The sequence below is a fragment of the Branchiostoma belcheri genome, unplaced genomic scaffold (genome assembly GCF_001625305.1).
Source record: "Branchiostoma belcheri isolate BF01 breed outbred unplaced genomic scaffold, Haploidv18h27 scaffold42, whole genome shotgun sequence".
NCBI lineage: Eukaryota > Metazoa > Chordata > Leptocardii > Amphioxiformes > Branchiostomatidae > Branchiostoma > Branchiostoma belcheri.
Window position 1 is genome coordinate 65,026 of NW_017804043.1, and position 13,685 is coordinate 78,710.

At 43.0% G+C, this 13,685-nt stretch overlaps 1 protein-coding gene across 1 annotated transcript; it reads right to left on the reverse strand.

The window, feature by feature from the left end:
• Positions 1-2,314: 2,314 nt before the first annotated feature.
• LOC109478106 (growth/differentiation factor 8-like) lies at positions 2,315-9,899 on the reverse strand. The gene is made up of 5 exons (XM_019779594.1): positions 8,448-9,899; positions 7,539-7,649; positions 4,082-4,224; positions 3,216-3,452; positions 2,315-2,713 (listed from the first exon to the last, which is right to left on the reverse strand). The coding sequence occupies exons 1-5, from the start codon at positions 8,881-8,883 to the stop codon at positions 2,330-2,332; spliced, it is 1,311 nt and encodes a 436-aa protein (XP_019635153.1). The 5' UTR covers positions 8,884-9,899; the 3' UTR covers positions 2,315-2,329.
• Between the last annotated feature and the right edge of the window lie 3,786 nt (positions 9,900-13,685).

Sequence of the window (13,685 nt, forward strand, 5' to 3'; positions counted from 1 at the left end):
TTGGTGTATGTCACTTCGGCAATGTAGAATGCGTCGATATGATCGTATGTCAAAGTTAAGTTATACGTTACGCCAAAAAGCAGTCACTCTACTCAAGCAACTGGATATGATTGTAAAAACGGTCAGATTGGATTCACTAGCTTTCGTCAGTCATTGAGAAAAGTCAGTGACTGTCGAAAGCTAGTGGATGCTAGCTGAAACGTCTGACCGTTTCCAAAATCATATCCAGTTGCTTGAGTAACTGCTTTTTGGCTCTCTTATTACCTGGATGTCTAACATTCATCGACGTTATACGTTAGTTAACCGAAAAAAAAGAGACGTGGGCAGATATTATTGATTGGAACAGCGTGTTGTTTATTCCTCATACAATTCAGCAATTCAATCGTAGGTTTGGTAACACTGCAACACGATGTCATCATCACTGTAAACTCACACACATGATTATAACATTTCATCGTAGATGACGGTGCTTTACCTCACACTTTAGTACGACTCTTCATGCCCTGGGCGAGCGATGATGTTCAATTATAAGTCACAGTTCAACAATCTGTATAGTGAGACTGATACGGTATCCTAGTGATTATCTGCATAGTTTGCGTGAATATATGTAAGGTTGATGCCTTCACACTTTAGTTCTCTAGTAAGTACTCTACTATCTATACAGCCCGAGACTGGGGGGCATTCAGTACTGTCAATATATTGGACCGTCCGTCGCTCATAGCACCCTCTTAGTGTACAATGCATGCAGCATATTGAACATGACTGGAACGTGTCGGTTAGAAAAAGCACCACAGTCATTTTTTTCCGGCTACGTTGCCCCTGTAGGTAGCACAAGGCTATACGTCCTTTTGTGGGCAGCCAAAAGGTTACCTAAACAACACATTGTCCTTATACATTTAACCAGAACCAACACATCAGCAGAACACACTTCGTTTACACATAGTTTCGGGACGAATATAAGAATCTCTCTATACAATCATACATACGGTCCTATATCCCAAATACATCATAATCTTTTCTTCTTTCTACAAAGAGGCAGGCATGTCTACTTCTTTTCAATCATTATCGAGTCTGACTTGTGCGCCTTCCACCAAGTAAACGCGGCTAGTGCCTATCTGGTAATGTCTTCTTTCTACAGTTTCAGTGTTACAGAAGGAGGCAATGTCCCTAGTGCACTCAAGTCAAAACAGAACTACAGTCGCGATATGGCTTTAGTCATGGTTTAGAGATTAGTGGCTAGGAGCCAAACGACGTTGTTACTGTTCTCTCACATTATCACTATTGAATAAATCGATATGATTATCATTGTTACATGTTACATATACTGTTCTTCTGAATATTGATAGTACATTTGTAAATATTGAAGCAGCAACAGCAAGTTAATGTCTTTTCGCCAAGTCGTTCCATACACTTGTTCTTTAGGTTTTACACTACTCGTCAGCCCAGGTTTTGGGCCGGTGTCCTACATATTTGAGTCTATAATTCCTGTAGCTTCCTGTAGTAAACTAAACAGTCAGTGATCTCCATTTGGAGTGCGTTATACAGAACGTGTTAACGAACTACAAAACCTAGTCTAACTCAAAAATAAGAAGGTAAATCAAGAGACTATAAAACTGATCACACTCACTGCTTTGCAGCAACACTGGTCGTCCACATGATTTTTGTCAACAGAGGTTTGCCTCACATACAATAATGTATAAAAATATAAGCACTCTACAAAGGTTTGGGTTCTTAACCAATTATCATTAGAATGTTTCACAATAGTGAGGAATGCAGAATTCTACATCATTCGGCTGACATGCTGCCTCGGCATTTCATGCCTCGGACGGGACGGCTAATAAAAATCACCTACCGCATCACAACTACGTTCACTGTTCCTTTTACTCTCACTCTAGCAGGAAGGGAAATGGTTACGATCAACAATCAAGTCTTTGCACCTCAATGTATCCTGGTAGTCGACTGCAGTTTGCATTGAAAACATTTAATTTTTTTTCTAACGATTGCACCATAGTTGCATCACCTGTCTTCCCCAGGCAAGAGAGCTCACTTTCATAATATCATTATAGGGACACTTTTACTCATAGATCTTTCACGGGTTTTGTGCATACGGCTCTAATAATCAGTCTTACAATCATTGCCTGGGGTAGAGGATGATTGACCCACCGGATCAGATGTACTTAGCCACAACGGTTGAATGTTAAAACTCATCAAATGATCCACAATGGACCCACACTTGTACATTACCTTTCCTAGCTTCAGTACGACTTTTCTGGCGGGGTCATAAAATCTTCGCCACCTTTGTTGTTGTTTTGCCTTTTCAACTGTCCAGTTAGGAACATCCGCATCTGTCGACTTTCATGTCGGGAAGTTTAGCATAAATAATGTTTCCGTCGTCGTCGAAGTACAGCATTGAGATGTTGGACATCTTGGTGGGAGTGCAGCAGGGCCCGACCGAGCCGGCCTTGTTGACCTGCTGGACCAGGTGCGTGTGCGGGTACTTCTGCAGGAAGATGGGCGGGCAGTCCCCGGCGCAGTAGTAGGCCTGGTAGGTGTTGGGAGCGATGATCCAGTCCCAGCCGAACTCGCGGAAGTCGACCTGGAGAGGGTAGCGGCAGCACCGCTCTTCGTTCGAGTCCTGCTCGCAGTTGAGTCCCGCCATCCGCTTCCTGCGCACCGTGCCGGGGTCGTGCGTGTGCATCACCAGGAACGGTTGCTGAGGGGAGAGACAAAATTTTATGAGTCACTAAAAAGCTTTAAACAACTCCTGCAGTTAAATCTGTAAAGACTTTGTGTAGCAAATCGTTTGGTGTGATATAGCTAGCTGCCGCTGCGAAGCTTGTGTGTTACGCCGAAGGGCGGTTATACCGGCTATACAGATACAGAAGCTGGGTGTGTTACGCCGAAGGGCGGTTATACCGGCTATACAGATATAGATGATGGGTCGAAGTAAAAGAGATACAGAGATGCGCAGACCTGTTAATGGATCCCGTGGCATACTCGAAGACGATTAGCAATATGGGTAGCTAAAGCTCAAATAACGTTATTACTGTGGCAACATGCATATGGTGCATCACTGAAATATGTGTCATCAAAATCTATTTAGGTTTTACGTTCATTCTTACACTATCTATTGCATTTGATGACTTGAAACAGTTGCCCAAGCCCTATTGCATACGCTATTTTCTTTAACTTCCAAGCTCAGCTATCACACTCACCATCGGTTCCTCCCCGGGCTTGGGGTCCAGCACGATGAGGTCCTTCCCCGCCTCCGAAGTCTCGATGACGATGCCGAGGTTCTCGGCCGGGTTGTGGAACCACCTGCGGACCTGGTCCCGGATGGGGTACGACACCCACAGGCCTTCGTTCGGCTTCACGTCCGTGATCTTATGGCTGGAGATCAGAATCTTGTACGGCTCCGTGTAGAACGACGACGCCGGGGCGATCCGGTAGATCTGCAATAGTAATCGTTTCATACTTAATAAGCGTTTGAAATAGCCGTAAAAGAAGCTACGTGAGGAGACCCTTTATTTCTTTGGTACCTCTAATAGATAGCTAGAGCCAACCTACGATACGAAACTAGCAACTGCTTTCTGTCAGCGACATCATATTTTGCAAATATATGTATGCCATGGGACAGGGATGATTCAATTGAGGTCATATTACAGTAAGTTTATTGCAAATACTTGCCCGAGGACTATGAAGCTATGTTAACAAAATGACCCGAAAATTGATTTTAACAATCCCGTTTTACAGCCCTGACAGTACCGCTTTAAAGCCCTGGACCATATTGGAACAGGTGACTGATCCAAAGTGCTGACAAAACACTGGCCAACCGTCGTAATGCCTGCCTGATGTGCGCACATACTCAGCATGACTTTAAAGATAACGTTATTGGTTTGATTTCTGAAAAGCCTCTTATTAGATGTGAGATCAGAGAGATCCTGATGTGATCTGAGGTACGAGGTCCCCACAGTATAATTTGTAGTCAAAAGGATCCATGATGAAGCTATACCAATGGGTAGTCTGTGCAAGTATCTATATTTGTGTACATAGAGTATAGATATAGTGAGGGCTGTTGTACCTTAAGCGGGATGGATGTGGACTGCATGTTTTCTGCAGCTCTCACGTACAGCCACAGGAACGCTTTGTTCACTTTGGTTCTGGAGACGTGGCGACCGAACTTGAAGAAGCAACAGCCAGACTCGTTGAACGGCGCCACTGGAGCTGTGAAATCGGATTGAGATATGGTTAACTCATGTGTGAACACATAACGTCTACAGTTATTATAAGGTGTCACTAAAGTGTGGTATATCGGTGAAGGTTAGACATCCAGGTAATAAGATAATGCCAGAAAACAGTACATTAGTCAAGCATCTGGATATGATTTTGGAAACGGTCAGATGTTTCAGGAGGCATCCACTACCTTTCGTCATCAGTGACATTCAAAGTGTGGTATATTTATACAGGAAGGTATTATCTTCGAAGGATTGTCTTCAATTGTTTATTCTGTTATTTGGACGTTTACTATGATGGTTGATGTCTATATCACTATCTTGCATAATTGACTCTCAATGCCATTTCCATTTGTTATAAAAAAATACGCTATGCAACCATTGCCATCTATTAAATGTTTTTACATATCAAATTTGATATCTTGCTAATTTTGTGCCAGGTGAGGTAAAATCACAGAACGTGTCACATCTGTTGGTTATTCTATCTTTCCGTCAGGTTTAAAGCCACGAGTCTCTGTCTTCACATTTTATATGGTTGGATTATAAAATTATATTAGAAGCACATAAACCCCCTGATGGGACTCACACGGCCTGGATGTGCATGGCAACAGCTGAGCGGCAGTTTTCTATTAATAGCCCCACCATGGATGCCGTCAGGCATGTAATTATCGCTCAGCTCGGGAAAAGACCTCGATCGCGGGATCGATTGAACACCGTGGGTGTTTATATCATTGCCGTTATATCGGCTGTAGGATGGTTCAGATTGGGTTAATAGCTTGGGTGTAATTGCGTAGGTGGCGATGCAGCATTTTAGCATCTCTAAACCCCGTTAACAAACTGAAGTGACGACAGGACGGACAGCAGATATCTGGAGGGTAGTTAAATGTGGGTTTTACGACGCTGCCGTGAGAAGAAACATAAACAGCTGAGAGCAGAACGTGCTGACTCGTTCATTCCTGCGGATGATTTCTGACCCTGGCTGATGCGGAGCATACCCAGGATCTCCATAAGTCAGCTGTGTATGTTTATACGGAATTGTCAACGTACACTTTAGTACTGGCTCGTGCCGCGACCACATGTTTGGTGTCAGGAGAAATCCGAGCGACGTGGCCTGCTGCCACAAAGCGTGCAAACCCTATAGCACCATTGAAAACCTACCCAGGTCCTGTGTCTGACCCTGTCAAACAGCGATGTTTATTCTGTGCCACTGAAGGCTTTGTGTGCTGAACGCACAAAACAATCCACCAGCAATTTCTGCTGCGCAATTATCCTAACATTGCGTTTCAATGTGCACTGCTGTACGGCTAACCTCCTCCAATACAGTAGAGACTGCAGGGTTTGCACTTACAGACTTGGACTCAGCACTCAGAAGTGCTTCACTTGACGGATGGGTGCCACTCCCAAACGATTTGAAACGAATTCTTGGGGGTAAGCAAAAACGCCCAGACCAGTTGGGAGGGTCACTTTGCGGTTAGCTTAAATCACCGTGATAGACAGCGCCCCGCCCGCAGAATGGATTCGTACGTACCCCATGGTTACAAATTAGTTCTGCTCTGTTTGCTGTCAAGTCAAAGGTCTGAGCTCAACAGTTAGGAGGTCGGGGAATAGGCAGAACGTTTGTGTGCCCTTCACATGTACATAAAAGCCTGAGGTATTCAAATCTGCTTCAAATACTATTGCAGGAATTAGCAACACAGGCAGCTACGGCGAGTCAATGTGTCATTTGAAGTAACAATTTCTGACTAACAGATTCTTTCAGCATACTTAATGCAAATATAAGAGAGCTTTCCTCATCAGCATATGTGTGGGAATTACGTAATCATCATGTAGTTTACGATACATGTGCATTACATAAGAGTAGACACGTGAGTAGGAAAAATGTACACTGCAAAAGCTGTGTTCAACTCATATTATCTATACTGCAATGTTTTTATAGAGATCACACGTATACTTTACATTATATCTTAGCATAACCATCATGCTAACATGGACATTTTGCCATACTGTTCAATATGGATTATGTTGGCGAATACACGCGGTCTCTTGTATATTTGGTTCGTTGAATTATCAACCCTGTGTTTATAGAAAAATGGTTGTATTGAGGCTATAGATACTTTTCTACAGGTATATAAAAGATTATGACCTATCGGTCGCCAATAATGATCCACTTGTTGCATTGACCAATGGCTACATTCCGGCCCTTACAATAACTTAAGCTATGTAAGACATCGTATTACGTCAATAATTTCCAAAAGTAGTACCAGGGGCTTTTCCGGAATTTCAATCACTCCGATAGAGTGGGAGACCCTCAAACAAGATTGAGCTTGATTACGAAGTGCCAAGGGTTATTGTATTACAGTATAATAATGTGTAAGCCATTGGAAGAAAGGTAGAGAATACTGAACTCTCCAATAAGTATTATTTGTTATGAGAGCGGCAATAACATTCTCATGGTCCTGACAGATCTATGCCTCTTCATGCCACGGCGTGAGTTATGATACCAGCTGATGGAAAAGGAGGGCAGAATTTTGCCAACTCACGACCCTGTGCTCTCTCTTCACGTTCGTGACACAATCGTTCGCTAGGTCAGAACGTTTCCAGATGGATACAAAGTAGCCAATTTAGAAGTGTCAGTCTTTGAGTTGGGTTGTCTTGGGGATGCCCAGTGGTTCGAAGAAGATATGAAGATAGCAATGACAGTTATTCATCTGGTCCGAAAATTTTCACGTAAATCAAATCGCTGTCATAGCTTCCAAGGGCGTGATCTTTGGTGCCGAACGGCGACATCTTTCTGCCTAGTTGTGGCCAGGCGAGTCCAGGCGGCGCCGGTGGGGTATATATAAATGTATTTACGCCGATATCTGTTGTCAGAGTTCAATGCCAAAGATGTTCGAACGGACCTTTACATCATCAAGGGCAACCTGATTCCGCTTGTAGTTATGATACTTTTTTATTGATAGCAATGACCGAAATTAACCCATAACAACTTTCAAAAACAGATTACTTCAATTTCTGTCATTATCTTAGGTGGTTTTGACATTAAAAATATATTATTAACTGTTCAGATACAATATGATTTTGGGACGTCATAGGGTCATTTTTTGCAGAATGATGAGAAAACTGTATTCCTTGCTTGCTCGTGTTTGGGTATGTGTCAAATGAGTTAGAGAGAGTGCGTATTTATGGCCCAATTCCCTCTATTTCTGTGTTTTTGTCACTTTAGATGACGACTTTAAAAAGATGATTTCTTAATTGTTATATCAACTATAGTCTGCTGTTGTGCAGACTGTCTAAAAGTGTACTTACGTGGTGTTGCGACAGTTATAACCGTCTCTGTCTCGGCGACATCTTCATAATGTCTTCTCTCCGTATCCACTAGGTGGTAGTTATAGCTGGCGGGAGAATCTCCCTGGAAAGCTAACAAAAGAACAGGTACTTCATCAGATTAGGCTCTCGCAAATACCCTATTGAACATTGGACAGCATTGCTGTGCTAATTTGTACAGTGCTAGTATCAGGCGATACATAGATTTTGCATACTACATGATAAAGTCCACCAAGTCCTAGTACTTACATGGAGCATAAGAAAGCTCATACCTATACAAAGAACATTGTTTCTATGACATCAAAATGAAATCATTGCAATTACCAGACTAGACCACAAAAGCAGGGCAGAATCAATTTTACCATGTGCAATGTATGAATTAACAGAACCCCGGAAAGATGATATGTGGATACAGTCCAATGCACTTTCATAGCACAAGTAGCCTCTATGATTTCAAAAATCAGTCGATGCCTTGTAATATCATTCATAATGCATAGAATCACGACATATCTAAGGCATTTCGATAATTCCGACGATTGAACAACGATTGTTCGTTCACTGAGACCTTCGAACGATGAGGAGGTCGCTTTGGCAAACACAGCCGATAGCTTGGTAAACACAGCTCTGATAGCGGTAACTGTTCCAAATGATGCAACTATCAAGTCGCTTAGGACGTGTAAGAATTGGCACTGCGGCTGATTGTTGCTATCCTTACTGAGCTAGCTATGCTGACCACTAAAACAACAGCAGTAAAACAACACTGAGCAATGGTAGGTATTCCATTCCAATCATCGTTATTATCTATAGCTTCCAGGCTACTTGTATGTGTACGTTTCGTCGTAGATATCATAGGGGTCGGTATTCTATAGCATATAAAAGAGCAGAACCTACCTTGTGTAATGTCTTCTCCAGATACGATATTTCCTGACCTATCCGGATAAAATCCATATTGATCGAGAAGACTTTGCATCGGAGGCGCACTTGGAAGGGTGCGATTTCTGGGGATGGTCGGTGATCTCTTCAAACCAAGTTTATCAAGAATGTGCTTTTTTAGGGTTTCTACTCGCATCTCCCGTTCCTGTCCTCGCGTGCAGGCCGCGCCGCACTTGGAAGTCTCTGCCGGGCCCGGCGGCGTCGCCTCTTCCCGGTACCCGGTGGTCGGGGGCGCGTCTACCGAAGACCCGCTCGGGCGCTCCCTGGTGCTGTTCACGTTTGCCTCTTCCCCTGTCGTCCACTGCAGGACCTCAATGTCGACGTCGTTGGCGTGCATATGCATGCAGTAAACTAACGGCAGAATCGTGTAGACTAGCGTTTGGTGGAAAAACATGGTGGTGGATGGTGTTGGCTACAGAGGCGTCGGTCCGGGAGAGTCCCTAAGCACGCGGAACAGTGGCACCCAGCTAGTGGCATGCGAGCGACTCTCGGACTGACACCGTGCTTTATAGGGAGCGGGGAGACTATTCATTGTGAGCTGATAGGGGGGCTGTGGACCAATCCATTGTGTCGTTTGGCCCAATCATCTGATCCCCAGCGCTGACAAGCTGCCAATCACGTTGATATGGCGACAAGAGGGGAAGAGTTCAGTTCACTTGTGCCTCGTAACATTCCCACCGTGTTCTGTACTTTGTACAAACTCGCACCACGTCTCGTTGAAAATAAACCGAGTTAACTTCTCCATTTTTAGCCCCTTCTTTTCTTTGAAGTCGCTATGAAGTGCATACCTTAACGACGTAATATCGGAGTTTTGACATTCTTCCACCCCTATCTCGTTTGTGCTGTGACCGCCTCGCCAGCGAGCCGTCCTGACCTGTCCTAGGCGTCGCTAGTGACATGAAGGATCAGCACATTTGCTCAGGTTTCCCTGCCAAGTATGACTAATTGTTTGCTGCTCCGCTAACAATGAGTGTTTGAAAGTCTGTCACGATACGATCTACACACTTAATCACTGCCATTGCGGAGGTACACATTGACTTGTGTCGTCCCACACCTTCTTATCCACTATGTCACATGTTGGACACCTCGCCCTCATTTTTAGCTTGCATCATTCTTATGGTAGCTTTCTATTTAGCACTTGTCACAGGAAAACTATTACTTAAGCACTTGCCACACTTCATGGCAGTTCGCGAAGTGGTACTGTCACTTGTCGAGCCGCTTTGTTTGCTTTTACATATAGTTTGCTTAACATTTTCACCTTGCGGACGGGAGAGTGCTGTCACCGTGCATGCCATGCCAGTGTGACCCGTGTGAACGGTGACCCAATAACTTTCTAACGAGCCCAGGAATTTCATGGGGCAATATAGATCGCACCGATCCCATAGCCTAAACCATTCTCTCAGCAGGGAAGGCATGCCGGTTATGTCAGCTATCTAGAGTTGCTTTTGCAGCCATTCTCCAATCGGAAATACGTACGCAGTATTGGTTGAAAACGTCTTCTTTTCTAGGTGACCAATTGTTCAGCCGGTATTGCTGAACAATTGTGCTAGTACTTAAAAATGGGTCAGCTTTTGTTTAACCGTACGTGCAGTTGTGAAAGCATGACTGTATGCGTGCGCTGACAATGTGAGTGGGGAAGTATTCAATCTATTCAGCAAGGAATGACCACTATATCCATGCTGTGGACCTATGCTATAGTATCCTAACGCACAGTATGGAGTCCGCACACGGTTCAAACGTTCACAATTAATCAATTTGTTAAGACATAGTTTCTACACGTTCTACCGCTAGGAAGGCCGCATAGGCTCGGGGGACTGAGTAAAGAGGGGCTCTTTGACCGGTGCGGTTACTGTGGTTTTCTGACTACAGGCGTTCTGTGACTCCCTCTACCCACATCGAGACCAGCTCTAGTCGTTAGAAATTCAATTCATGTAGATCATACTAAATGGTATCGAAATATGCCATTACAGTCAATATCATCACCAATATTTCAAAGTGTAATGTGTAAAGTGTAAATATCCTCTCTTTTCACGCAATCGACGTATATATTTCAATTTCATGCCTTCAAAAAGGGTTGAGGTGCTAAAAACTCGATTTTTCGTAGAACTATACATCATAGTAGTGTGGAACTCGCTGTCACCAAGTACAGTAGGGGCTTCATCACTAGATAGCTTTAAACAATTAGAGTTAGAGGTAGGCTACATGTAACAAGTCGCTCGTAATATAGCCAGCTGCCGCCGCGCCGCGTGCCTGCGAAGCTGGTGTGTTACACTGAAGGGCGGTTATACCGGCTATACAGATATATAGATACAGATATTCCTATATTCTTGTAGCCTCATTGTAGTACCTGTTACTGCGACAGAGTACAGTGACTTTGACATTGTGAAGCTCTGCAAAACAAGTCAACATTTTACTCCCGAACATCTTGGCTTGTTTACTGGTATTTCAGGACAGTATTTCGGGGAGAGAATGCATATTCGAAATCTGAAGTCCAAAGCCGAGAGGCTACAAATTACCAGTGAAGGTGTTACTTCCTGTGATCAAAGTGAGCCGCCGTGTAGAGGAGAGATAGCCCGTGCCCCAGAAACGCCTGATGTAACGGCCTTCACATACTTGGCTGCAGACTTTGGTACTAATAATAATCTTTTTATCCTGTCACATACTACTAAGAACCTCCTTCAGTTGGACTTTGGACTTGCCCCTCATTGTCTTACTTACAAAACACCAAAGTTCTTGGCAACGACTTTCTACTTATCTGTTACGAGAACTGTAAAAAAATAACTGTGGGAGAACAGATCCGTCAATGCAACGTTAGCGATTTCAGCTGCATCGCCTCAGTTGACTTTGGTCTCATACAATTAAGGTTACGCAAATATTGAAACTATAAACCGCAAATTTACTTAACTGTACAGAATAAAGCATTAGGTGCTGGCAATGGCATTCAAATCGATTGCCAAGTAAACGAATAGGACGATGTAAAGATATGGAATAACAAAATCGTTCCCTAGGACAAAGAGCTAGCATACTAACACTATTTTATGAGTGATAACGGTTGACTGTGTATTTTTATGATCTCGTAACATTATGGTTGCCCTTTTGTCACACCTGTGCATTTCAATTATCAAATCCTGCAAAACACTGTCATACTGTGACATACATTCGACGACTAGATGATCATAGTAGTATATACTTAGTAGTATTGTTGTAATATATAGACTTTCAGTATGCAATATATGTTTTATACCCTCTATGTCACATTTGGTCACATTACGCATTTCGCCATTCTGTCAATCTGGGCAGGAATATGCAATAAAGATTAATTCACTGTTTAATATAACGTTAGAAGGTCGCATGTAGATGACCTGCAACACCACCCTAAAATCCTATACTGCGGACATCGACTGTATTGCTTCCTAAAATGTCTTTTTGAGTTCATAGGTAGCTTCGTTAGGACAATAATTTTCCTGCTGTGTAACACCGACTAAAAGAGTGATAATTTTGTAAAATTAACCACTTGTAAAAATAGTGACCAGATGTAACCCAAAGAAAGGCCTGCAGTTGAGCAAGACACTTTCCTCGGCCACCCCACCTGTTCCTGCTCCGTCCCCACCTCTCTCTAGCATACATTTCAGTTCTGTTGTGCGTTACAAAGTCGTGTTTATATCAACTGTAATGTGGTAGAAACTGCATGGTGCCAAGGGAGGGTACCCAAGCCATCTGTTGTACTTGTAGCTTTTAGTAATGGCCATGTATGTGGGGAACACTAAGGCTGACTTCTTTAACTAATTACCAAGTCAGCAGCTTTACCTTTGATTGTTCTATTAATTGGTATGCGATTAATTAAATGTTCCTAATGTTGCGTCACAATCTGAAAACAGGAGAATATATCTAAGCATTCAAAAACAATCTATCCAGTTTATTAAATGACAACCTTGATAAGGGTTAAGTTTCTTTTAAAAACAATCTTAAGTGACCGCACATAACAAAAGGGATATATCCATCTACAGTATTTCTAACTCGACAGAAAACACACCTATGCAGACAAAGAGAAAAGGGATAGAAGCCACCTTGTGACCTACCTTAACTTGGCGTACGTTCAAGATATCGCATGTTTCAATCCTGCTGACATAGGCATGATTTGGAAGCCAACAATACCTTCAATCTAAGTTAGATGGCCAAGAATACCTGCAATCTAACTTAAATTCCAGATATTGGCTACTTTTGGCGTCCAAATACAACTGAAATCCTGCCTATGTCAGCAGGATTGAGACATCACAAAGGACATCTTGACTGTGCGCCAATCTGTGGGAGGCCCCAAGATGTTTCTTTTCTACCTTTGTTTTGGACCCATAACAATAGAGGTGCTGATAGTAAGGCGGCAGACACCAGGGCCATTCGACAAATCAGGTCGTTTTAAGATAAAACGCGGTTTCTTACATACCTACCACCGCTAGTCAAGGTTAGATAGATACTGTGGAAAGTCACCCAAAACACACAGGGTGATACATGTATATGGAGATGCAAGGCCGCAATACATTTGTCTTATTACGATTTTGGCAACAATTCAATGACACGGACTATATGGTAGTGTATGTAATATTGCTTAAACACACTGAACATCCGGATTACAGATATTGGACAGTGAATCTGCCATAGCTCAAGTTGTGGCTAGGGCATACAGATAGAGATAGAGAGGGTAGATAGATAGCTTCTGTCTGTGGAAACTAACATTGTATCAAGGTAACCTGTAGTCCGGATGGCTCCGAAGCGGAATGTGACACAGTCTAAAAGCGATTACTTTTGAGGAATTGTCTCGGTCATGGACAATTAAGGCCTTGGGAAGACTTCTAGATCTATCTATATTCTTAGTCACCTTTGCTCCCGCATCAGTTACTCATTTCAACATTGGATGTCGGAGTTGGTGGAAGAAATTCCCAAAATAAATGAATTAGATCCGATGCACAAAGCATGCTATTTTGCTTGGGCCTCGAAGTCACGATTATTGAAGAATTGGATATCAGTATTATGTGTGAATTTCTTGATTAGAATTCACAGTCCGAGCGTTTCATATCATCCAGAAACGGAAAGTTTCACTGACAGGAACGACCTTCACCTTTAAGTTGCCATAATATCTTGCAAGGTTGTCCCCCCAGAAGCATTAGAATTGGATATCAGGATTATGTGTGAATTCATTAA

Coding starts and splice junctions, on each gene's coding strand:
- LOC109478106 (XM_019779594.1), bottom strand. CDS start 8,883: ATGTTTTTCCACCAAACGCTAGTCTACACGATTCTGCCGTTAGTTTAC. Junction 7,650..8,447: donor TGGAGAAGACATTACACAAG/GTAGGTTCTGCT, acceptor TTCTTTTGTTAG/CTTTCCAGGGAGATTCTCCC. Junction 3,453..4,081: donor CCACATCCATCCCGCTTAAG/GTACAACAGCCC, acceptor TTACTATTGCAG/ATCTACCGGATCGCCCCGGC.